The sequence below is a fragment of the Macrobrachium nipponense genome, chromosome 41 (genome assembly GCF_015104395.2).
Source record: "Macrobrachium nipponense isolate FS-2020 chromosome 41, ASM1510439v2, whole genome shotgun sequence".
NCBI lineage: Eukaryota > Metazoa > Arthropoda > Malacostraca > Decapoda > Palaemonidae > Macrobrachium > Macrobrachium nipponense.
Genome location: NC_061102.1, coordinates 56,477,289 through 56,501,724, shown reverse-complemented (window position 1 = coordinate 56,501,724; position 24,436 = coordinate 56,477,289). Strand labels below are relative to the sequence as shown.

Genomic DNA, 24,436 nt, shown 5'->3' with positions numbered 1-24,436 from the left:
AAGAGGAGACAGTACAACAGTGTGGGTAAGAGGAGACAGCACAACAGTGTGGGTAAGAGGAGACAGTACAACAGTGTGGGTAAGAGGAGACAGTACAACAGTGTGGGTAAGAGGAGACAGCACAACAGTGTGGGTAAGAGGAGACAGCACAACAGTGTGGGTAAGAGTAACCGCACAACAGTGGTGGGTAAGAGGAGACAGTACAACATGAGGTAAAGGAGACAGCACCACAGTGTGGGTAAGAGGAGACCGTACAACAGTGTGGGTAGAAGGGACAGTACACAGTGTTGGTAAGGGGTAGACAGTACAACAGTGTGGGTAAGATGAGACAGCCAACAGTGTGGTAAGATGAGACAGCACAACAGTGTGGTAGAGAGACAGCCAACAGTGGTGGTAGACGGACAGTACAACAGTGTGGGTAAGAGAGACAGCACAACAGTGTGGGTTAATAGAGACGCCCAACAGTGTGGTAAGATGAGACAGTACAACAGTGTTTGGCAGAGATACAGTACAACAGTGTGGGTAAGAGAGCAGCCCCCCCAAAGCCCAAGTGTGGGTAAGAGGAACAGCACAACAGTGGTTGTAAGAGAGACGCACAACAGTTGCAAGAGGAGACAGCACAACAGTGTGGGTAAGAGGAGACAGCACAACAGTGTGGGTAAGAGGAGACAGTACAACAGTGTTGGCAAGAGGAGACAGTACAACAGTGTGGGTAAGAGGAGACAGCACAACAGTGTGGGTAAAGGAAACAGCACTGAACAGTTGGGTAAGATTAGAGACAGTACAACTTTGTTGCAAGAGGAGGACAAGTACAACAGGTGTTGGCAAGAGGAGGACAGTACAACATTGTGGCAAGAGGAAACAGTACCAAACAGGGTGTTGGCAAAGAGGGAGACAGACAACAGGTTGACAAGAGGAGACGTACAACAGTGTGGGGTAAGAGGGGAGATAGTAACAACAGTTGGTTGGCAAGAGGAGACAGTAACAACAGTGTTGCAAGGAGGAGGACAGTTAAACCAAAGTGTGGCAAGAGGAGACAGTTTGTTTACCCCCAAACAGGGTGTGGCAAGAGGAGACCACACAACAGTGTGGGTAAGAGGAGAACAGTAAAACAGTGTGGGTTAAGAGGGAGACAGTACAAACAGTGTTGGCAAGAGGTGAAAGCAAAACTTCAGTTTGGTGGCAAGAGGGACAGACAACATGTGACAAAAAGAGGAGACAGCACAACAGTGTTGGGCAAGAGGAGGACATTAACAACAGTGTGCAAGGAGGAACAGTACAACAGGTGGCAAGGGAGACAGCACAACAGGTGGGTAAGAGGAGGACAGTACAACAGTGGGGTAAGAGGAGGAAAGCACAACAGTGTTGGGCAAGAGGAGAAAGCCACAACGTGTGGCAAAGAGGGGAGGAAAGCACAGAAGGTGGCAAGAGGAGACAAGCACAACAGTGTGGACAAAGAGAGACAGGCACAACAGTGTTGGCAAGAGGAGGGGGACAGTATAACAGTGTGGGCAAGAGGAGACAGTACAACAGTGGGTTGCAAGAGGAAGACAGTACAAACAGTGTTGGGACAAGAGGATAACAGTACAACAGGTGTTGGCAAGAAAGGAGAACAAGCAACAACAGTGTTGGCAAAGAGGAGACAGTATAATAGTGGGTTAAGTAAGGAGGAGATAGTACAACGTGTGGCAAAAAGAGAAACAGTACAACAGTGGTGGAACAAGAGGAGACAGCAAAACAGTGTTGACAGGAAGGAGATAGTACCCCCAAACAGTGTTGCAAGAGGAGACAATACAACAGTGTTGGGACAAGAGGAGACAGTAACAACAGTGTGGCAAGGAGGGAGACCAGTACAACAGTGTTGGGGCAAGAGGGGGAGGGACAGTACAACCCAGGGTTGGCAAGAGGGAGAAAGCACAAAGTGGTTGGCAAGGAGGAGGACAGCCACAACAGTGTTGGCAAAGAGGAGACCAACACAACAGTGTGGCAGAGAGACAAGCACACAGCGTGGGGCAAGAGGAGACAGTACAAACAGGGCATTGGCAAGAGGAGACAGTACAACAGTGTTGGCAAGAGGAGGAAAAGACATTACAAGTGTTGGCAAGAGGAGACTGCACAACAGTTTGGGTTGGCAAAGGAGGACGAAAGCAAAAAGTGTTGGCAAGGAGGAGGACAAGAACCCAGTGTTGACAAGAGGAGAAACACAACAGGTTGGCAAGAGGAGACCAGTATAAACAGGGTTGCAAGAGGAGGCAAGCACACAGTGTTGGCAAGAGGAGACATAAACAACAGTGTTGGGCAAGAGGAGGACAGTAACAACAGTGGTTGCAAGGGAGGAGACAGCACAACAGTGTGGGTAAGAGGAGGACGTAATAACAGTGTTGGGTAAGAGGAGACAGGGGTAGAACCAGGTTGGCAAGAGGTGACAGCCACTTCAGTGTGGGCAAGAGGAGAACAGAACAACAGTGTTGAACAAGAGGAGACAGCACAACCAGTGTTGGCAAGGAGGAGACAGTTACAACAGTGTTGGGGTAAGCAGGAGACCAGTTACAACAGTGTTGGGCAAGAGGAGACAGTAAACAGGTGGGGTAGGGGAGGAGTACAGTACAAACAGTGGTGGGTAAAGAGGAGAAAGCCACGTGTGGCAAGAGGAGAAAGCAACAACAGTGTTTGGGTAAGAGGGGAGGAAAGCAAAAAAGGTTGGCAAAGAGAGACATACAACAGTTGGTGGGACAAGAGAGACAGGAAACAGTGTTGAAAGAGGAGGACAGTACAACAGTGTTGGGACAAGGAGGAGAAAGTAACCAACAGTGTTGACAAGGGAGGAGGACAGTCACAGTGTGGGTAAGAGGAGACAAGGACAACAGTGTGGGTAAGAGGGGACAGTACAACCGTTGGTAAGAGGAGACAAGTACAAACAGGTGGGTTGGTAAGAGGGGAGACAGTACAACAGTGTGGGTAAGAGGAGGACCAGTAAACAGTGTTGGTAAGAGGAGACAAGTACAAAACAGTGTGGGTAAGAGGGCGACAAGTACAAACAGTGTGGGTAAGAGGAGACAGTACAAACAGTGTGGGTAAGAGGGGGACAGTACAACAGTGTGGGGTAAGAGGAGACAGTACAACAGTGTGGGTTAAGGGAGGAGGACAGTACAACAGGTGGGTAGGAGGAGACAGTACAAACAGTGTTGGGTAAAGAGGAGACAAGTACAACAGGTGTGGGTAGAGGGGACAGTTACAAACAGTTGTTTGGGTAAGAGGAGACAGTTACAACCATTGTGGGTTAAGGAGGTGACAAGTCAACAGGTGGGTAAGAGTAGACAGTACAAACAGTTGTTGGGTAAGAGGAGAACAACAACAGTGTGGGTAAGGGGAGGAAGGAAGTACAACAGGTTGTTGGTAAGAGGAGAAGTACAAACAGTGTGGGTAGGAAGGGGGACAGTACAACAGTGGGGTTAAGGCGGAAAGGGACAGTAAACAGTGTGGGTAAGAGGGGACAAAAGTACAACCAGGGTGGCAAGAGGAGGACAGTACAACAGGTTTGAGTAAGGGAGGGAGACAGTAACAACGTGTTGGTAAGGGGGAAGGAAGACAGTCACAACAGTGTTGGGTAAGGGAGGAGAAGTACAACATTGTGGGTAAGAGGGACAGTACAACAGTCGTGGGTAAGAGGAGACAAGTACAACAGTGTGGGTATAAGGGAGGAAGCACAACAGTGTGGGTAAGGGGACCCAGACAACAACAGTGTTGGGTAAGAGGAGACAAGAACAACCAGATCTTGTGGGTAAGAGGAGACAGTACCACCAGTGTTGGGTAAGAGAGACAAGCAAAACAGGTGGGGTAAGAGGAGTACAGTACAACAGTGTGGGTAAGAGGGCACAGTTACAACAGGTGTTGGTAAGAGGAGGACAGTTAACAACAGTGTGGGTAAGAGGAGACAGACCACACAGGGTGTGGGTAAGAGGAGACAGCACAACAGGTGGGTAGAGGAGACAGAAACTCCCCCCCCCCAGGGTGGGTTAAGGAGGGGGGACCAAGTACAACAGGGTGTGGGTAAGAGGAGACAGCACAACCTGTGGGTTAATAGGAGGACAAGCACAACAGTGTGGGCCCCCCCCCCCAGAGGAGACAGTTAACAACAGTGTTGGCAAGGGGAAGAGACCAGTACAAACAGTGTGGGTTAAAGAGGAGACAGCACAACAGGTGGGTAAGAGGAGACAGCACAAGAGTGGGGTATAAGAGGATAAAGCACAACAGTGTGGCAAGAGGAGACAGCACAACAGTTGTGGGTAAGAGGAGTACAAGCACAAACAGTGTGGTAAGAGGAGACAGTACAACAGTGTTGGCAAGTACGGAAGACCGGTACCACAGTGTGGGTAAGAGAGACAGCACAACAAGTGTGGGTTAAGAGGAGACAGCACAACAGTGTTGGTAAGAGGAGAGGAGAAAGCAACAAACAGTGTGGGTTAAGGAGAGACCAGTACAACAGGTTGGTGGCCCAAGAGGAGAACAGCACAGACAGTGTGGGTAAGAGGAGACAGCACAACAGTGGTGGGAAGAGGAGACAGTACAACGTGTGGGTAAGGGAGGACAGTACAACAGCTGGCGGGTTAAGGAGGAGACAAGCCACAACAGGTGTGGGTAAGAGGGAGACAGTTACCAACAGTGTGGGTAAGAGGAGACCAGGCACAACAGTGTGGGTAAGAGGAGAAGCACAACAGTGTGTGGGTGTAAGAGGAGACAAGCAAACAGTGTGGGTAAGAGGAGACAGTACCAACAGGGTGCGGGTAAGAGGAGGACAGCACAACACAGTCGTGGGTAAGAGGAGACAGTACAACAGGTGTGGTTAAGAGGAGACAGAACAACAGTGTGGGTAAGAGGAGACAGCACAACAGTGGTGGGTAAGGGAGGGAGGACCAGTAACAACAGTGTGGGTAAGAGGAGGACAGTAACAAACAGGTGTGGTAGAGGAGTACAGTTACAACCAGTGTTGGTGTAAGAGGACGGAACGCTACAAACAGGTGTGGTAAGAGGGACAGTACAACAAAGTGTTCGCAAGAGGGACAGCAAAACAGTGTGGGTAAGAGGGGACAGTACAACAGTGTGGGTAAGAGGGGACAGTACAACAGGTGTTCGCAGAGGAGACAGCACAACAGTGAGGGTAAGAGGAGACAGTACAACAGTGGGTTGGTAAGAGGAGACAGTACAACAGGTGTGGGTAAGAGGGGACAGTACAACAAGTGTTGGGAAGAGAGGACAGCACAACTAGTTGTTGGCAAGAGGAGGCAAGAGGTACAAAACAGTGGGTAAGAGGAGACAGTACAACAGTGTGGGTAAGAGGAGACAAGTTACAAACAGTTGTGGGTAGAGGAGGACAGTTTACAACAGGTGTGGGTAAGAGGAAGACAAGTACAACAGGGTGTGGGTTAAGAGGAGACAGCAACAACAGTGGTTGACAAGAGGAGGACAGTACAACAGTGGTGGCAAGAGGAGACAGTTACACAGGTGTGCCAACGAGGAGACAGTACCAACAGTGGTTGCAGAGGGAAACAAGCACAACAGTGTTGGCAAGAGGAGGACCAGTACAAACGTGTGGACAAGAGGAGACCAGCCAAAACAACAGTGTTTGGCCAAGAGGGAGGACCGTAGAACAGTGTTGTCAAGAGGAGACAAGCAAACAGTGTTGGCAAGAGGAAGACAGTACAACAGGTTGTTGGCAAGAAGAGAGGACAGTTACAAAACAGTGTTGGCCCAAGAGGAGGGACAGCACAAACAGTGTTGACAAGAGGCGACAGTAATAACAGCGTTGACAAGAGGAGATAGTACAACACGTGTGGACAAGAGGAGACAAGTAACAACAGGTGAGGGTAAGAGGAGACAGTACAACAGTTGTTGGTAAGAGGGGACAAAAGCTTACAACAGTGGGTTGGTAAGAGGGGAGGACCAGTACAACAGTGTGGGTAAGAGGAGACAGTAACAACAGGTGGGTAGGATGGGACAGTACAACAGTGTTGGGTAAGGAGGACAGTACAAACGTTGTGGGTAAAAGAGTAGACAGATACAAACAGTGTGGTAAGAGGAGGACAGTACAAACAGTGTGGGTAAGAGGGACAGTACAACAAGTGTGGGTAAGAGGGGACAAAGTACCACACAGTGTGGGTAAGAGGAGACCAGTACAACAGTGGGTGGGTAAGAGGAGGACAATAAACAGTGTGTAAGAGGAGACAAGTACAACAGTGTGGGTAAGAGGGGGAGGACAGACGGCAGTACAAAAGTTGTGGGTAAAAGAGGAGACAAGTACAACAGTGGGTGGGTAAGAGGGGACAGCACAAACAGTAGTGGTTAAGAGGAGACCAGTACAACAGTGGGGAAAGAGGAGAAGTACAAAACAGTGTTGGGCAAGAGGAGACAGTAACAAACAGTGTGGGTAAGGAGGAGAAAGTACACCAGGTGGTGGCAAGAGGAGGGACAAGGTCTCACAGTGTGGGTAAGAGGAGACAGTACAACAGTGTGGGTAAGAGGGGGCACAGTACAACAGTGGGGTAAGAGGAGACAGTTACAACAGTGGGGTTAAGGAGGAGACATTACAACAGGTGGGTAAGGGGACAAGTGCAACAGTGTGGGTAAGAGGAGACAGTACACAGTGTGGGAAGGAAGGACAAGTACAACAGTGTGGGTAAGGAGGGGAGACAGTAAAACAAAGTGTGGTGTAGAGGGACAGTAACAAAGTTAGGTGGGTAGAGGAGGACAAGTACAACAGGTGTGGGGTAAGAGGGGGACCGTACAACAGTGTGGGTAGAGGAGCCTCACAAAACAGTGTGGGTAACGAGGAGACAGTTACAACAGGGTGGGAAGAGGAGGACAGTACAACAGGGTGTGGGTAAGAAGGGGACAGTACAACAGTGTGGGTAAGAGGAGACCAAGGACAACAGTGTGGGTAAGAGGGAGACAGGAACAACAGGTTGAACCAGAGGAGACAGGAACAACAGGTTGCCAATGGAGGGAGACAAGCACAACAGTGTTGGCAAGAGGAGACAGACAACAGGTGTGGCAAGAGGGGAGGACGCACAACAACATGTTGGCAGAGGAGGACAGTACAACAGTGTTGGCAGAGGAGACAGTACAAAAGTTGGGCAGGAGGAGACAGATAACATCCCCTTGTGGTAAGGAGGGGACAGTACCAAACAAGTGTGGGTAAGAGGAGACGTACAAAATTGGTGGGTAAGAGGAGACAGGTCCAACAGTTTGTTGCGCAAAGAGGAGACAGGCAACAACAGTGTTGGCCAAGAGGAAGCAGTACAACAGTCGGTTGGCAAGAGGAGACAGACAACCGTGTGGGTAAGAGGGACAGGTTTACAACAGTGTTGGCAAGGAGGAGACAGTCAACAGGTGTGGTAAGGAAGGGGACACCCAAAAATAACACAATCAACACACAACAGTTGTGGGTTAAAGAGGGAGTACAGCACAACAGTGGGGTGGGTAAGAGGAGACAGTACCAAAACAGTGTTGGCAAGAGGAAGACAAGCACAAAATCCGGTGTTGGGAAAGAGGAGACAGTACAAAACAGTGTTGGCAAGAGGAGGACAGGTACAACAACAGTGTTGCAAGAGGAGACAAGTACAACAGGTGTGGGTAAAGAGAGACTAGTACAACAAGTGTGGGTAAGAGGGAGAACAGTACAACAGTTGGCGGGTAAGAGGAGACAGTACAAACACGTGTGGGTATAAGAGGGACCAGTAAAACAGTGTTGGCAAAGAGGAGACAGCACAACAGTGTTGGGTTAAGAGGAGGACCAAGTACAACAGTGGGTGGTAAAGGAGACAGCACAACAAGGTGTTGACAAGAGGGAGACAGTTACAAACAGGTGTTGGCAAGAGGAAGACAGCACAAGTGTGGCAAGAGGAGACAAGTAACAACAGTGTTGGCCAAGAGGAGACAAGCCACAAAAGTAGTTGCAAGAGGAGACCGTACAACAATTTGGCAAGAGGAGACATTAAAAGTTGGTTGGCCAAGGAGGAACAGCACAAACAGTGTGACAAGAGGAGACAAGTACAACAGTGGTTGGGTAAGAGGAGACAAGTACACCATGATGTGGGTAAGAGGGGACAGTACAACCGTGGTGGGTTACCGAAAGGAGACAGTACAAACAGGATTTGTGGGTAAGAGGAGACAGTAACAAAAACAAGTGCTGTGTAAGGAGGAGACAGTACAACAGTGTGGGTTAAGAGGAGACAAGTACAAAAGTGTGGGTAAGAGGAGACAGTACAACAGGTGTGGTAAGAGGGGCAGTACAACAGTAGTGGGTAAGAGGAGACAGTACAACAGGTGTGGGTAAGAGGAGGGACCAGTAACAAGTGTGGTAAGGAGGAGCCAGTACAACAGTGTGGGTAAGAGGAGACAGTACAACACGGGTGTGGGTAAGAGGGAGACAGTTACAACAGTGTGGTAAGAGGGGACAGTACAACAGTGGGGTTGGCAAGAGGAGACAGCACAACAGTGTGGGTAAGGAGGAGGAGACAGACAACAGTGTGGGTAAAAGAAGGAGACAGGACAAACAGTGGGTGGGTAGAGGAGACAGACAACAGTGTGGGGTTTAAGAGGGAACAGTACAATCGGGGGTTGTGGGTTAAGAAGGAGACAGTAAAAAACAAGTGTGGGGTAAGAGGGGACGTACAACAGTGTGGGCAGAGGAGACAGCACAACAGTGTGGGTAAGAAGGTGAGGACAGGACAACAGTGTGGGTAAGAGGAGACCAGCACAACAGTTGTTGCAAGAGGAAGACAAGGACAACAGGTGTTGGCAAGAGGGAGACAGCACAACAGTGGTTGGCAAGAGGAGGACAGTCAACATGTTGGCAAGAGGAGACAGCACAACGTGGTTGGCAAAGAGAGACAGTACAACAGGGTTGGCAAGAGGGAGACAAGTACCAACAGTGTGCAAGAGGAGACAGCACAACAGTGGTGACAAGAGGAGATTAAAGTAACACAGTGTGGACACAAGGAGGAGACAGTACAACAGTGTGGGTAAGAGGAGACAAGTACACAGTGTGGGTGTAAGAGGAACAGTACAAACAGGTGGGGTAAGAGGGGACAGGACCAACAGTTGTGGGTAAGAGGAGACAAAGACAAAAACAGGTTGTGGGTAAGAGGGGGACACTACAACAGGTGTGTGGGTAAGAAGGAGACAGTTACAACAGTATGGGTTACGAAGGAAACAGTACAACAGTGGGGTGGGTAAGAGGAGACAGTACAACAGTCGGGGTAAGAGGAGACAGTACAACAGGGTGTGGGTAAGAGGAGGACGGTTATCAACCGTGTGGGTAAGAGGAGACATTACAACAGTGTGGGTAAGAGAGACAGTACAATAGTGTTGGTAAGAGGAGACAGTACAACAGTGTTGGCAAGAGGAGACAGTACCAAACAGTGTGGGTAAGAGGAAACATGTACAACAGGTTGTTGGTAAAGGAGGAGGAGAGGAGACAGTTACAACTAGTGTGGGTAAGGAGGAAGAGACAGGTTTACAACAGTGTGGGTAAGAGGGGGACAGTACCACAGTGTGGGTAAGAAGGAGACAGATACAAAACAGTGTGGGGAAGACGGGGACATAACAACAGTGGGGTAAGGGGAGGAGACAGATACAAAAAAACCCAAAGGTTTTGTGGGTAAGAGGAGACAGTACAACCAGTGGGGGAAAAGAGGAGACAGTACAAACAGTGGGGTGGCAACGAGGGAGACAGTAACAATCAGTGTGGGTATAGAGGAAGACAGTCAACAAGTGTGGAGTAAGAGAGACAAGTTTTGGACAACAGTTGTGGGTAAGGAGGAGACAGTAACAACAGTGGTGGGTTAAGGTAACGGAATCTGGGGACAAGCACAACAGTGTTTGGTCAAGAGGAAGGGGAAAACAGTAAACAACGTTGTGGTTAAAGAGGAGACAGTTACCAACAGTTGGTTGGCAAGAGGGGAGAAGCACTAAAAAAAAAAAACCCCAAGTGTTGGCAAGAGGCGACAGTACAACCAAGTGTTGGCAAGGAGACCCAGCACAACATGTGGGTTAAAGGAGGACGTATAACATGGTGGTAAAGGAACAGTACAACAGTTGGTTGGCAAGAGGTGACCAGCACCGTCAGTGTTGGCAAGAGGAAGAGAAACAGAACAACGTTGTTGACAAGAGGAGACAGCACAACAGTGTTGGCAAGAGGAGACAGTACAACAGTGTGGGCAGAGGAGACAGTAACAACAGTTGTTTGGCAAGAGAGAAGTACACAGTGTGGGTAAGGGAGGAGACAGTACACAAGTGTGGGTAGGAGGAGAAAGCACACGTGTTGGCAGAGGAAAGCACAACAGTGTTGGCAAGAGAGAAAAGCACAAAAGTGTTTGGCAAGAGGATACGCACAACAGTGTTGACAAGAGGAGACAGCAAACATGTGGTAAGAGGAGACAGTATAACGTGGTTGGCAAGGAGGAGACAGTACAACAGTTGTTGGCAAGAGAGACAGTACAACAGTGTTGGCTACGAGGAAGACAGTACAACATTGTTTGGCAAGAGGAGACATCACAACAGTGTTGGCAAGAGGAGACAGTATAACGGTGTTTAGCAAGGGGATAGTACAACTGTGTGGGCAAGAGGAAACAGTACAACATTGTTGGCAAGAGGAGACAGCACAACAGTGTTGACAAGGGAGATAGTACAACAGTGTTGTCAAGAGGAGACATTACAACATTTTTGACAGAGGAGACAGTACAGTGGTTTGGCAGAGGAGACAGTACAACGAGTGTTGGCAAGGAGACAGTACAACAGTGGTGGCAGAGGAGAAAGCACAACGTGGTTGTGCAAGAGGAGACAGCACAACGTGGTTGGCAGGATGAGACAAACAACATGTGGCAAGAGGAGAAAGCGACAACATGTTGCAAAGGAGACAGTACAACAGCATTGGCAAGAGGAGACAGTACAACAGTGTTGGCAAGAGGAAAAGCACAACAGTGTTGCAAGAGGAGACTGCACAACAGTGTTTGCAAGATGAGAAAAGCATAACAGTGTTGGCAAGAGAGACAGCACAACAGTGTTTACAAGAGGAGACGCACACAGTGTTGCAAGAGAACAGTATAAACAGTGTGGGCAAGAGAGACAGTACACAGTGTTTGCGAGGAGACATTACAACAGTTGTTGGCAAGAGGAGACAGTACAACAGTGTTGGCAAGAGGAGAAGCAAACAGTGTGGTAAGAGAACAGTTATAACAGTGGTTCGGTAAGAGGAGACAGGTATCAACAATGTTGGCAAGAGGTGACAGCACTTCAGTGTTTGGCAGAGGAGACAAACCAGTGTTGACAATAGGAGACATCACAACAAGTGTGGTTAGGAGGAGACAGTACAACAGTGTGGGTTAGAGGAGACAGTACAACAGTGTGGGTAAGAGGAGACAGTACACGTGTGGGTAAGAGGGAAGACGTACAACATTGTTTGGTGAGAGGAGACGTACCCCGTGTGGGTAAGAGGTTACAGAGCACAACAGTGTTGGCAAGAGGAGACAGCACTTACAGTGTTGGCAAGAGGAGGACGCCAACAGTGTTGACAAGAGGAGAAAGCACAACAGTGTTGACAAGAGGAGACAGTACAAAAACTGTGTTGACAAGAGGAGACAGCACACAAGTGTGGGGTTAGAGGAGACAAGTACAACAGTGTTGTAAGAGGAGACAGTACAACAGTGTTGGGTAAGAGGAGACAGTACAACAGTGTGGGTAAGAGGAGACAGTCAACAGTGTTGGGAAGAGGGGACAGCACAAACAGTGTTGGCAAGAGGAGACAGCAACAGTGTGGGTTAAGAGGAGACAGTACATCAGTGGGGTAAGAGGAGACAGTAACAGTGTTGGCAAGAGGAGACAGCATACAGTGTTGGCAAGAGGAGACAGACAACAGTCTGTGACAAGAGGAGACAGCACACGTGTGACAAGAGGAGACAGTACAACAGTGTTGACAAGAGGAGACAGTTTACAACAGTGTTGGCAAGAGGGCGACAGTACAAACAGTGTTGACAAGAGGAGACGTTACAACAGTGTTGGCAAGAGGAGACAGCACTACAGTTGCTTGGCAGAGGAGACAGAAACAACAGTGTTGACAAGAGGAGACAGACAACAGTGTTGGCAAGAGGAGACAGTTACAACAGTGTTGGCAAGTGGAGGACAGTACAACGTGTTGGCAAGAGGAGACAGTACAAACAGTATTGGAAGAGGAGATAGTACAAGCAGTGTTGGCAAGAGGAGGACAGCTTACAAACAGTTATTTGGTCAAGAGGAGACAGTACAACAGTGTGGGTAAGAGGAGACAGTACAACAGTGTTGGCAGAGGAGAAAGCACGCAGTGTGGGTTTAAGAGAGAAAGCACAACAGTGTTGGCAAGAGGAGAAAGCACAACAGTGTTGGCAAGAGGAGACAGCACAACAGTGTTGCGCAAGAGGAGAAAAGCACAACAGTGTGAAGAGGAGGACAGCACAACAGTGTTGACAAGTTGGAGACAGCACAACAGTGTTTGGCAAGAGGAGACAGTATAACAGTGTGCAAGAGGAGACAGTTAAAACAGTGGCAAGAGGAGACAGTACAAACAGTGTTGGCAGAGGAGTCAGTACAACAGTGTTGGCAAGAGAGACAGCTCAAGTGTTGGCAAGAGGAGACAGTATAACAGTGTGGCAAGTAAGAGGAGACCCCAGTTTTTTACACAGTGTTTGGCAGAGGAGAAAGCACTCAGTGTTGGCAGAGGAGACAGAACAAACAGTGTTGACAAGTGGAGACAAGCACAAAATGTTGGCAAGAGGAGACAGACAACAGTGTTGCAGAGGAGGACAGTTAACAGTGTGGGTAGAGGAGACCAGTTACAACAGTGTTGGCAGAGGAGAAAGCACAACAGTGTTGGTCAAGAGGAGAAAGCACAACAGTGTTGGCAAGAGGAGAAAGCACAACAGTGTTGGCAAGAGGAGACTGCACAACAGTGTTGGCAAGAGGAGAAAGCACAACAGTGTTGGCAAGAGGAGACAGCACAACAGTGTTGACAAGAGGAGACAGCACAACAGTGTTGGCAAGAGGAGACAGTATAACAGTGTGGCAAGAGGAGACAGTACAACAGTGTTGGCAAGAGGAGACAGTACAACAGTGTTGGCAAGAGGAGACAGTACAACAGTGTTGGGCAAGAGGAGACAGTACAACAGTGTGGGTAAGAGGAGACAGTATAAACTGGTGTGGGTTAAGAGGAGACAGTACACAGTGTTGGAAGAGTGACAGCACTTCAGTGTGGCAAGAGGAGACAGAAACAACAGTGTTGACAAGAGGAGACAGCACAACAGTGTTGGCAAGAGGAGACAGTACAACAGTGTTGGCAAGAGGAGACAGTACAACAGTGTTGGCAAGAGGAGACAGTACAACAGTGTGGGTAAGAGGAGACAGTACAACAGTGTGGGTAAGAGGAGAAAGCACAACAGTGTTGGCAAGAGGAGAAAGCACAACAGTGTTGGCAAGAGGAGAAAGCACAACAGTGTTGGCAAGAGGAGACAGCACAACAGTGTTGACAAGAGGAGACAGCACAACAGTGTTGGCAAGAGGAGACAGTACAACAGTGTTGGCAAGAGGAGACAGTACAACAGTGTTGGCAAGAGGAGACAGTACAACAGTGTTGGCAAGAGGAGACAGTACAACAGTGTTGGCAAGAGGAGACAGCACAACAGTGTTGGCAAGAGGAGACAGTAAACAGGTTTAGCAGAGGAGATAGTACAACTGTGGGGTGGGCAAGAGGAAACAGTACAACAGTGTGACAAGAGGAGACAGCACAACAGTGTGCAAGAGGAGATAGTACAACAGTGTTGGCAAGAGGAGACAGTACAACAGTGTTGACAAGAGGAGACAGTACAACAGTGTTGGCAAGAGGAGACAGTACAACAGTGTTGGCAAGAGGAGACAGTACAACAGTGTTGGCAAGAGGAGACAGCACAACAGTGTTGGCAAGAGGAGACAGCACAACAGTGTTGGGCAAGAGGAAGACAACACAAAACAGTGTTGGCAAAAGAGGAGGACAGCACAAACAGTGTTGGCAAGAGGAGACAGTACAACAGCATTGCAAGAGGAGACAGACAACAGTGTTGGCAAGAGGAGAAAGCACAACAGTGTTGGCAAGAGGAGACTGCACAACAGTGTTGGGCAAGAGGAGAAAGACAACCAGGTTGGCAAGAGGAGACAGCACAACAGTGTGACAAGAGGAGCACAACAACAGTGTTGGAAGAGGAGACAGTATAACAGTGTTGGCAAGAGGAGACAGTACAACAGTGTTGGCAAGAGGAGACAGTACAACAGTGTTGGCAAGAGGAGACAGTACAACAGTGTTGGCAAGAGGAGACAGCACAACAGTGTGGGTAAGAGGAGACAGTACAACAGTGTGGGTAAGAGGAGACAGTACAACAGTGTTGGCAAGAGGAGACAGCACTACAGTGTTGGCAAGAGGAGACAGAACAACAGTGTTGACAAGAGGAGACAGCACAACAGTGTTGGCAAGAGGAGACAGTACAACAGTGTTGGCAAGAGGAGACAGTACAACAGTGTTGGCAAGAGGAGACAGTACAACAGTGTGGGTAAGAGGAGACAGTACAATCATTTTGTAAGTGTAAGAGGAGAAAGCACAACAGTGTTGGCAAGAGGAGAAAGAACAACAGGTGTTGGCAAGAGGAGAAAGCACAAAAGTGGTTGGCAAGAGGGAGACAGCACAAACAGTGTTGACAAGAGGAGACAGTACAACAGTGTGGGTAAGAGGAGACAGTACAACAGTGTTGGCAAGAGGAGACAGTACAACAGTGTTGACAAGAGGAGACAGTACAACAGTGTTGGCAAGAGGAGACAGTACAACAGTGTTGGCAAGAGGAGACAGCACAACAGTGTTGGCAAGAGGAGACAGTATAACAGTGTTGGCAAGAGGAGATAGTACAACTGTGTGGGCAAGAGGAAACAGTACAACAGTGTTGACAAGAGGAGACAGCACAACAGTGTTGACAAGAGGAGATAGTACAACAGTGTTGGGCAAGAGGAGACATACAAAACAGTGTTGACAAGAGGAGACAGTTACAGTGTGGCAAGAGGAGACAGTAAAACAGTGTTGGCAAGAGGAGACAGTTACAACAGTGTTGGTGGCAAGAGGAGAAAGACAAGAACACACCTCGTGCAAGAGGGCGCAGACAGCACAACAGTGTTGGCAAGAGGAGACACACAACAGTGTGTTGGCAAGAGGAGATCAGCACAAACAGTGTTGGCAAGAGGAGACAGTACAACAGCATGGCAAGAGGAGACAGTCACAAAGGTTGGCAAGAGGAGAAAGAAACAGGGTTGGCAAGAGGAGACGCACAACCAGTGTTGGAAAGAGGAGAAAACATAACAAGTGTTGGCAAAGAGGGAGACAGACAACAAGTGTTGGCAAGAGGAGCAGACAAACAGTGTGGCAAGAGGAGGAAAGTATAACAGTTGTTGGGAGAGAGAGACAAGGTAACAACAGTGTGTTGGCAAGAGGAGACAGTTACAAACTCAAGTGTTGGCAAGAGGAAGACGTACAAAAGTGTTGGCAAGAGGAGACAGCACAACAGTGTTGGGCAAGAGGAGACAGTATAAACAGTGTGGGTTAAGAGGAGACAGTACAACAGTGTTGGCAAGAGGAGACAGCACAACAGTGTTGGCAAGAGGAGACAGTACAACAGTGTTGACAAGAGGAGACAGTACAACAGTGTTGGCAAGAGGAGACAGTACAACAGTTGGCAGAGGAGGACAGTACAACCAGTGTCAGAGGGAGACAGTACACCAGTGTGGGTAAGAGGAGACAGTTACAACAGTGTTGGGAAGGGAGGAAAGGAACAACAGTGTTGGCAAGAGGGAGAGCACAACAGTGTTGGCAAGAGGAAGGAAAGGCACAAAAGTGTGGCAAGAGGAGACAGCAACAACAGTGTTGACAAGAGGAGAGAAACACAACAGTGTGGCAAGAGGAGGACAGTACAACAGTGTGGCAAGAGGAGCAGTACAACAGTGGCAGAGGAGACAGTTACAACAGTGTGGGTAAGAGGAGGAAAGTACAACCAGTGTGGGTAAGAGGAAGAAAGCACAAACAGTTTGGCAGAGGGAAAGCACAAACAGTGTTGGCAAGAGGAGAAGCACAAAAGTGTTTTTTGGCAAGAGGAGACAAGGCACCACAACAGTGTTTGCAAAGAAAGGAGACAGCACAACAGTGTTGGCAAGAGGAGACAGTATAACAGTGTTGGCAAGAGGAGGACCAGTTACAAACCGGTGGGGCAAGAGGAGACAGTACAACAGTGTGGGTAAGAGGGGACAGCACAACAGTGTTGGCAAGAGGAGACAGCACTACAGTGTTGGCAAGAGGAGACGTATAAACAGTTTTAGCAAAGAGGAATAGTACAGTGTGGGGGCAAGAGGAACAGACAGTGTTGACAAAGGAGACAGCACAACAGTGTTGACAAGGAGATAGTACAACAGTGTTGGCAAGAGGGAGACATTCAACAGTGTTGACAGAGGAGGATAAGCAACAGTGTTGGCAAGAGGAGACAGTACAAACAGTGTTGGCAAGAGGAGACAGTACCAACAAGTGTTGGCCAAGAGGAGGAAAGCACAACAGTGTTGGCAAGAGGAGACAGCACAACAGTGTTGGCAAGAGGAGACAGCACAACAGTGTTGGCAAGAGGAGACAGCACAACAGTGTTGGCAAGAGGAGACAGTACAACAGCGTTGGCAAGAGGAGACAGTACAACAGTGTTGGCAAGAGGAGACAGTACAACAGTGTGGGTAAGAGGAGACAGTACAACAGTGTTGGCAAGAGGAGAAAGCTCAGAGTAAACGTGTCAAAGGACAAGAGCTACTTCAGGAGGATACTGTTTCTCCTGACCTAATGGATGCTTGAACCATGAAGATGGAGTGATGCATGTTAATATGGGCGGTACAAGAATGGAAGAATCTGACTCAAATGAAGATTTGGGAATTAAGATGAGAGTAACATGAGAGATGGATGAATCAAATAACGGGCGAAGCAAGAAAGGCGGCAGCGGGTGTGCATAAGGCTGGGAAGAGACTTGAATTGTCCATGAAAGACAAGATGGTAATGTATGAAAGGATAGTTGAGATACCTTCCTTTCACAGGTGTGAAAGGTGAATGTTCAATGAAAATTAAGGAAACATTTCAAATAAACTAAGACAAACTATCTGTATAGTGTTTGCATAGGGAGAAGGTAAACAATGTGGAGAAATATGGAACCAATACAAAGTTGAACGTAGGCCAAAGGATGGATCATTGTATTTTGAGAGGTCCTGTGAGAGGAACTGACAATTTTATGTTGGTCAGAAGAGTATAACTCGGAAGGTTTGGGGTGGGGGGAGTGTGGGTGAAGAGGAGAGGAAGACCTAGGAAGTTGTGGATGGGCAAAGTGGCTAGATATGAAAGTTTGACTGCATATGGGTTCATCCAAGATTCAACAGAGCCACGTGTTAGGAGAATGGGTTGATGTTGATACACACCCCTATATACATACATTATGTATATATATATATATATATCTATATATATTAATATTTATATATATATATAGATATATATATATATATATCTATATATATATATATAAATATAAAGGTAATGCCACGAAGGAAAATTGAAAGGCGAGAAAGCCAAGAACTTTCGGTCTAACATGACCCTTTACTTAGGCACAACTATACTGACCGACCGAGTATGGAGCTAGAACAATGCGATTGTCTGGTAACACTGCTTCACAAGTGAGAGAAAATATAAACAGCTGGGAGTGCCTGACAACTATACTCGGTTTTTTTCCATCTGCCCTCCCGTCTGTGGTGTTTGCGTATGGTAACACTGCGTCCCGGGCTTAGATAGTTACATTCAGCTTACACTCAACAATAATAATAATATCCTATTTCGAATATTAACGGTGTAATTCGCATACAGTAAATTATTAAAACACTCTTAAGTTGCAAATGTATACCCAGATATCCTTCTATTTACATAAAACTTAGACATAGCGTAACTATTTTAAGCCCGGTACGCAGTGTTACCGTACGCAAACACCACAGGCAGATGGAAAAAAACAGAGTATAGTGTGGACTAGCGCCTCAGTGGCGTGGTTAGCATGGTGTTGGCGTCCCACCTTGGTGATCGCGTGTTCAATTCTCGGCCATTCCATTGAGGAGTGAGAGATGTGTATTTCTGGTGAGAGAAGTTCACTCTCGACGTGGTTCGGAAGTCACATAAAGCAGCGCCTCAGAGGCGTGGTTGGTATGGTATTAGCGTCCCACCTCGGTGGTCGCGGGTTCGATTCTCGGTCATTCCATTGAGGAGTGAGAGATGTGTATTTCTGGTGATAGAAGTTCACTCTCGACGTGGTTCGGAAGTCACGTAAAGCCGTTGGTCCCGTTGCTGAATAACCACTGGTTCCATGCAACGTAAAAACACCATACAAACAAAACAAAATCTAGTGTGGACTGGCCATTACATGTTCTCACACGCAAAAAAAGGAGAGTATTGATTTTCCCACTTGTCCATTATCACTTTCTTTGTCTTTCATTCAGCTCTCTAACCAAAAAGTCCCAGTGTTCTTTTAGTCTGGGATTACTCTGAAACTTTTCCTCTCCTGGTCAATTGATTTTTTTCAGAAGCTGTCTTCACGCATGAATTTATTCTTTACAGCTTTTATCAGGTTACCATTTATATTTCACATTTTTTTCCAGCTGATGGTAAGCTTTTCCTCTTCTTCTTCGAAGATGTTCAACGCCAATTTAGGTGGAAAAATAAGTAAACCGAAAGTGCAAGACGAAGGATGCAAGTCAAGGAGGAAAATTGTGTAAAACAAGCGTATATATGGACGCATATTGTAATCTAATCGCCTAAACACACACACACACAATATACAAACATCCCATAGGGTGTTAGTGCCATCAGTGCACTTCTTGCAGTGCACTGTAAGCATTACTTGGGGTTTTTGTAGTGTGCCTTCAGCTCCTAGCTGCATCCCCCTTTCATTCCTTTTACTATACCTCCTTTCGTAGTCTCTTTCTTCCATCTTACTTTACACCCTCTCCTAACAACTGATTCATAGTGCAACTGCATTGAGGTTTTCCTCCTGTTAGGCATTTGAAACCTTTTACTCTCAATTTACTTTACGGCGCTGAATGACCTCAAACGTCCAAGCGCTTGGACTTTGGCCTAAATTTTGTATATTCAATTCAATTCAGTATATACACACACGCAAACGTTACGCCACAAATGTCGTCTGGACCCTGGTTTGGACAGACCAACTCAGCGCTGCTAATCGGACAATTATATGCATAACCAGTGTTACTGTTGTCCCTTTGTCTTTCTCTTGCGATTTCAACAAGGACGTTGAAAAGAGTAACTGTTTAATATATAAAACTACATTCAATACTCGACAGCAGTGAGATGGTGCGACTGATTTCGTATTTATTTGCAGATTGTGATGAGTGTATGCTTTGGACAAGGGAAACTAGGCGCTGCTTTCTACGATGTTAACAATTTCCAAGTAAGTTTCTTCACATACAGGTGACACTTCCCGTAAGGGGGCGGGCTAGTGCCGTCAGTGCACCTCACGGGGTCCACAGTAGGCATTACTAAAGGTTCTTTGCAACGCCCCTTCGGGTCTTAGCTGCAACTCTTTTCGTTTCTTTTACTGTACATCCTTTCCTATTCTCTTTCTTCCATCTTACCCCCCACCCTCTCCTAACAATTGATTCATAGTGCAACTGCGAGATTTTCCTCCTGTTAGGCCTTTCAAACCTTTTACTGTCAATATCCGTTTCAGCTCTGAATGACCTCTTAGGTCCGAGTGCTTGGCCTTTATAAATGTTAAAATCTCTTTTCAGCAATAGTGTGAATAAGTTGAAATAAGTTACTATGAAATTCAGGGCCTCTGTAACACGGTTTTTTGGATTTTGCTCCTTATCAAAGCATCGGAGGTAGCTGAAAGTTGACATATGTATATTTTACAACTACACACAAATTTTGTCAGCATTATCAATAACCTAAACCCGATAGTTTTAATTTTTATAGAGTAAAAATGATCTAGCCGACGCCATGGCCAATGATTGCGAGCCAAGAGTCGAAAAACATTCATTACGTAAGCAAGGTAAACATCGTTTTACGAAATGTTGCCCCGCCCATCCACTAGACAGGATTTGGAATTGTCCCCGTGGTTGCAATACTGCATTTGTCTTACGACTTGCAACTTTATATAGTCAAGAGAAAGCCCGTGGCCATACTTACTATAGTCTGAATAGGTAATTATTCAGTTTCTAGTTTAAATCCAATGTTTATGGTCTGATTTGTATTTAGCGTAACGTGATTATAATACTTGTAATGTCATTCAGGATTTCGAACATTTCCATTAACTATTCACTATGCCACCAAGAGAGAGAGAGAGAGAGAGAGAAAGATTGTATGTAAACAGTCTTTCTATGCCACCAAGAGAGAGAGAGAAAGATTGTATGTAAACAGTCTTTATATAACTATTTTTGTTAAAATAAAATTTTTATCCAAAGTAAATACAAGCTTATATGTGCTAAAATCTCCAGCAGACCAACGGATCATCCGATATAATTTTTTTTCGTCTTCTTTAGTCTGTACGACCATGTTGGGTATAAAGACTTTATGAATGGCGGAACGATACATAGATGGGGGTGGGGTATCTGTGCTAGCGTAGTAATACTACCTGTAGCAGTAGTGCCGCAAAATTAGTAATAGCAGCAATATACATGAATTAAACGTTTAGGCCAACTGCTGGAATTCCTGAGGATCATTTAGCACTTCTTACAACTACTCGAGAAATGAGTTTTTATAGCCAGAAGTTAGATTTTCTAATACAGCAATGGCCATGATAGCCTTCATTGTTATCCTGAATTATAACGAGGCCAAAGTGGGTGGAGCCTCATGACGTCATCATTCTGACGATAATTATTGGTGATGGTTTAAAGCCAAAATACGATACCGTCTTTTTTTTCTTTTTTTTTTTTTTTTTTTTTTTTAGTAAATAGGTAGGTAGCCGATAAATAAAATTGCTTGACATTGGATACAGCAGTTATCAAATCAAGCTAGTCTACTATGTCTTTGAAAATTACCAACTATTCCCTACATCTTGTCAATCTGATTGTGACCTATAAAGTAGATTATAATTTCTTAGGACACTTATTTTGGGAGTTAGACTAATAATCAAAGTGTTTTTCTATTTATTAACATATTTTGTTGGTTTGTTCATTATGACAATTATCAGTGGAGAGGATCAGAGTTCTTAAAGGTGGGCTGCTTTGCTTGTATTTAAATTTTTGTCATTGTTGCCAGACGTATAGCCTTCGTTACGTATAGCCAATCATCCATCGAGAAAGAGGGAAGAAATGCTGTCATAAGTTACGTAACGAGTCCGTTCGAAACCTTATCTCTGAGTAAGTTGGCCCGTCTTCAAAAAAGGTCACTTTTACATTATAAGTACCAAATTTATTCAACCTACGTAATGCAGAATACAGTCAAAATTTATGTGTAGATATAATGAGTATTCTGAATAAGCGTTATATCTATGAAATGCACATATAAAAAGTTATTGCCAAAAAACCGTGTTACAGATGCCCTGAATCTCATAGTAGTCTGCCTTTGTCTCAGTAAAGGATCCTTGAAACACATATTTGCCCTGCATATATCTATTCCATTTATTGTTCTAATATAGTGCTAATACTATACTCGGTTTTTCCCCATCTGTCCACCCGCCTGTGGTGTTTGCGTATGGTAACACTGCGTCCCGGGCTGTAGATAGTTTCGAATTTCGAATATTAACGGTGTAATTCACGTACAGTAAATTATTAAAACACTTTCCAGTTGCAAATGTACACCCAGATATCCTTTTATTTACCTAAAGCTTACACATAACGTAACTATCTGAAGCCTGGGACGCAGTGTTACCATACGCAAACACCACAGGGGGGTGGACAGATGGAAAAAAAAAACAGAGTATAGTAATGTATTCATCAGGTTTACCTTGTGGAGGACAAAGTCGATGCTTCCCCTGATTTCTGGGCTCTCCATACTCTCCTCCGGGAACAGAAGCCAAGGTGAGATCTACTATATACACAAGGTGTTGTTCTCCTCTTCCAGTGGGTTGGTTTATAAAGCCCCGTCCACACGGTCGATCTTTGCCCTACGTCAGAACCGCAGATACAGTGGGTCAAGTTCAGACTTTCCCCGCTTCTGACATCACATCGAACACAGTTCGTGGAGCAAAGCTCGACCATGTGGCGCTGGGGCTTTATGTTTACTCTTCCTTCCCCACTTCCGTCCCCTCCAACGCCTGTTGCCTCCCTCTGACTGTTTGTCTGTCTGTCTGTCTCGCATCCCATTCCTCACCCAACCCTGGTGGAAGGAGATGACGTGGAATAAGGGAAGACAGAAAGAGGAGCCTGTTTTAAACTTTCAGGAAGCGATAGATCTAGTACACTTAAAGGTGGAGCTATTTTAGGACTCTGGAAAATACATACATGAACACTGACTGATATGAGACTCTAGTTCAAAGAATGAAGTCTCTGGTGTCTCTCAATGACAGGTGGGTGATCGTTGGCGGACGTCAGGATGTTCGTTTCTTCCGCACACTTCAGGAGCTCTGCGGGGTGCCAAGGACGCCCCTGAACCCGCCATCTGCACCTCGACCAGGCGGGGTAAGTCCAGTCAAAATCTCTCCAAGATTTGATGTGCGAATTGACTTGTTGTGGAAAACAGTTATCTAGTTATGGTAATCGAAAACGAGCTCTTCTAGCATACTTTAATTTCGTTTCTAAATGACTACAGTTAATGATAATACAGTCCCTCCGGCGCAAGATACCTGCGGTAATTGTGTTAGTAAGGGGCAGAGAGAGACACGCAGGAATCTGGGTTGAAACTGCCTTCATTCTCTGAAAGTGACCCGTTTCGACCGGGCACGAGGACGGAAAGCCGTGCTGTACAAGTTACGTAAACGCGGGTTCGCATCAAGATTGGCTACTGACGCCGCTGGGGGCGAAGCCAGATGATATAACGCATAACTAAAATATCAAGTGATATAGTACAAAGTTTGAATAGACATTTAAATGATGACATGAATTACAATAAAATATGTAACCAATTAACATTCGTAGTAGCTTGGTGCCTCTCAGGATGTTAATAAGGTACTAGGCTGTTAAAAAATGGAATATTGGAAGAGTGAAATGAACAATATACGTCTCAATTGCACATTCTTACTAGGTCAGTACCTCTCAGGATGCTGATAACGTGCTTCCTCCCAAAGACCCATAGTGGAGGATATTTCAGTGAGGTTTATTTTAAATGGAAATATATCTGGCAATCCATAAATCAGTTAGATTTTGTCCCTTATTTTCTTCATGCATAAATCGTCACTGTTCAGGCAACATTTCAAATTCCATTCATTTCAGAGTGGGAGAGAGAACAGCCCATCTTCAGACGTCGCGGCGGCCTCTCCCTTGACCACCTCTTCGTCTGCAGCATCCTGCACTATAAGGGTTCTTCCAATGAGTGATTTTAGTAAGTTTCTTCTTCTCGCTTTTAACAGTTAGCTTATGTAATGCACGGCCCAATTAACGGCGTTTTATCATACTGCAATTGTGTGACAAAGAATGTTTTTGCCTATTGAGCTCGGTCTTTGGATGGTTGTTCGGGATGTAGAAAAATTAAATGTTAATCTTGGTTTAAACCAGACCACTGAGCTTAACAGCTCTCCCAGGGCTGGTCCGAAGGATTAGATATTTTCACGTGGATAGGAGGGGCCTACAGCTTATTGTGGGATCCGAACCACATCGAGAAATGAATTTCTATCATCAGAAGTAAATTCCTCTGATTCCACGTTGGAAGATCCGGGAATCGAACACGGACCCTGAGATCGGAAGTCGAGCACGTTACCGACTCGTCCAACGAAGAATTTTGGAGTGCAGATATTTTGAATAATATCCAAGAATAACAATTGTTGAGAAATAAATGCACAGTTATGTATGGGTACAAATAATATTGAAAAGCAAATCTATAGTACAGAGGTTTGAACAGATTCCCGAAAACTCTGCATAGATTTATTTTTAAATATATTTGTACCCATACATAACTGTGGATTTGTTTCCCAATTCCAAGACTATTGACTTTCGCTACTATGAGTATATTTCCTAATAACAAGTTTGTTCAGCGTTCATTGCAGTTTAACGACTTTTTTTTTATTCAATTAACCAATTACCTTCATAAACGAATCACCTGATTTATCAATCATTTTCCTTACACCACTGGGGTGAGAATCGCTCCACCTGGACAGGACATGATGTTTGACTTTCTTTAATGTTGGTCTGTGGACGCAGGTGATTTTTGATTCTATACACGGCT

General features: G+C 46.1%; 1 protein-coding gene across 1 annotated transcript in view; it reads left to right on the top strand.

Annotated features, from left to right (window-relative positions):
• LOC135212777 (mutS protein homolog 5-like) overlaps positions 1-24,436 on the top strand; it is a 75,578-nt gene that overhangs the window by 10,653 nt on the left and 40,489 nt on the right. Inside the window, exons 5-8 of the mRNA XM_064246549.1 lie at positions 19,497-19,565; positions 22,058-22,137; positions 22,626-22,737; positions 23,488-23,596. Of these exons, the coding sequence (XP_064102619.1) occupies positions 19,497-19,565; positions 22,058-22,137; positions 22,626-22,737; positions 23,488-23,596 (370 nt within the window). The remainder of the gene's footprint in view (positions 1-19,496; positions 19,566-22,057; positions 22,138-22,625; positions 22,738-23,487; positions 23,597-24,436) is intronic.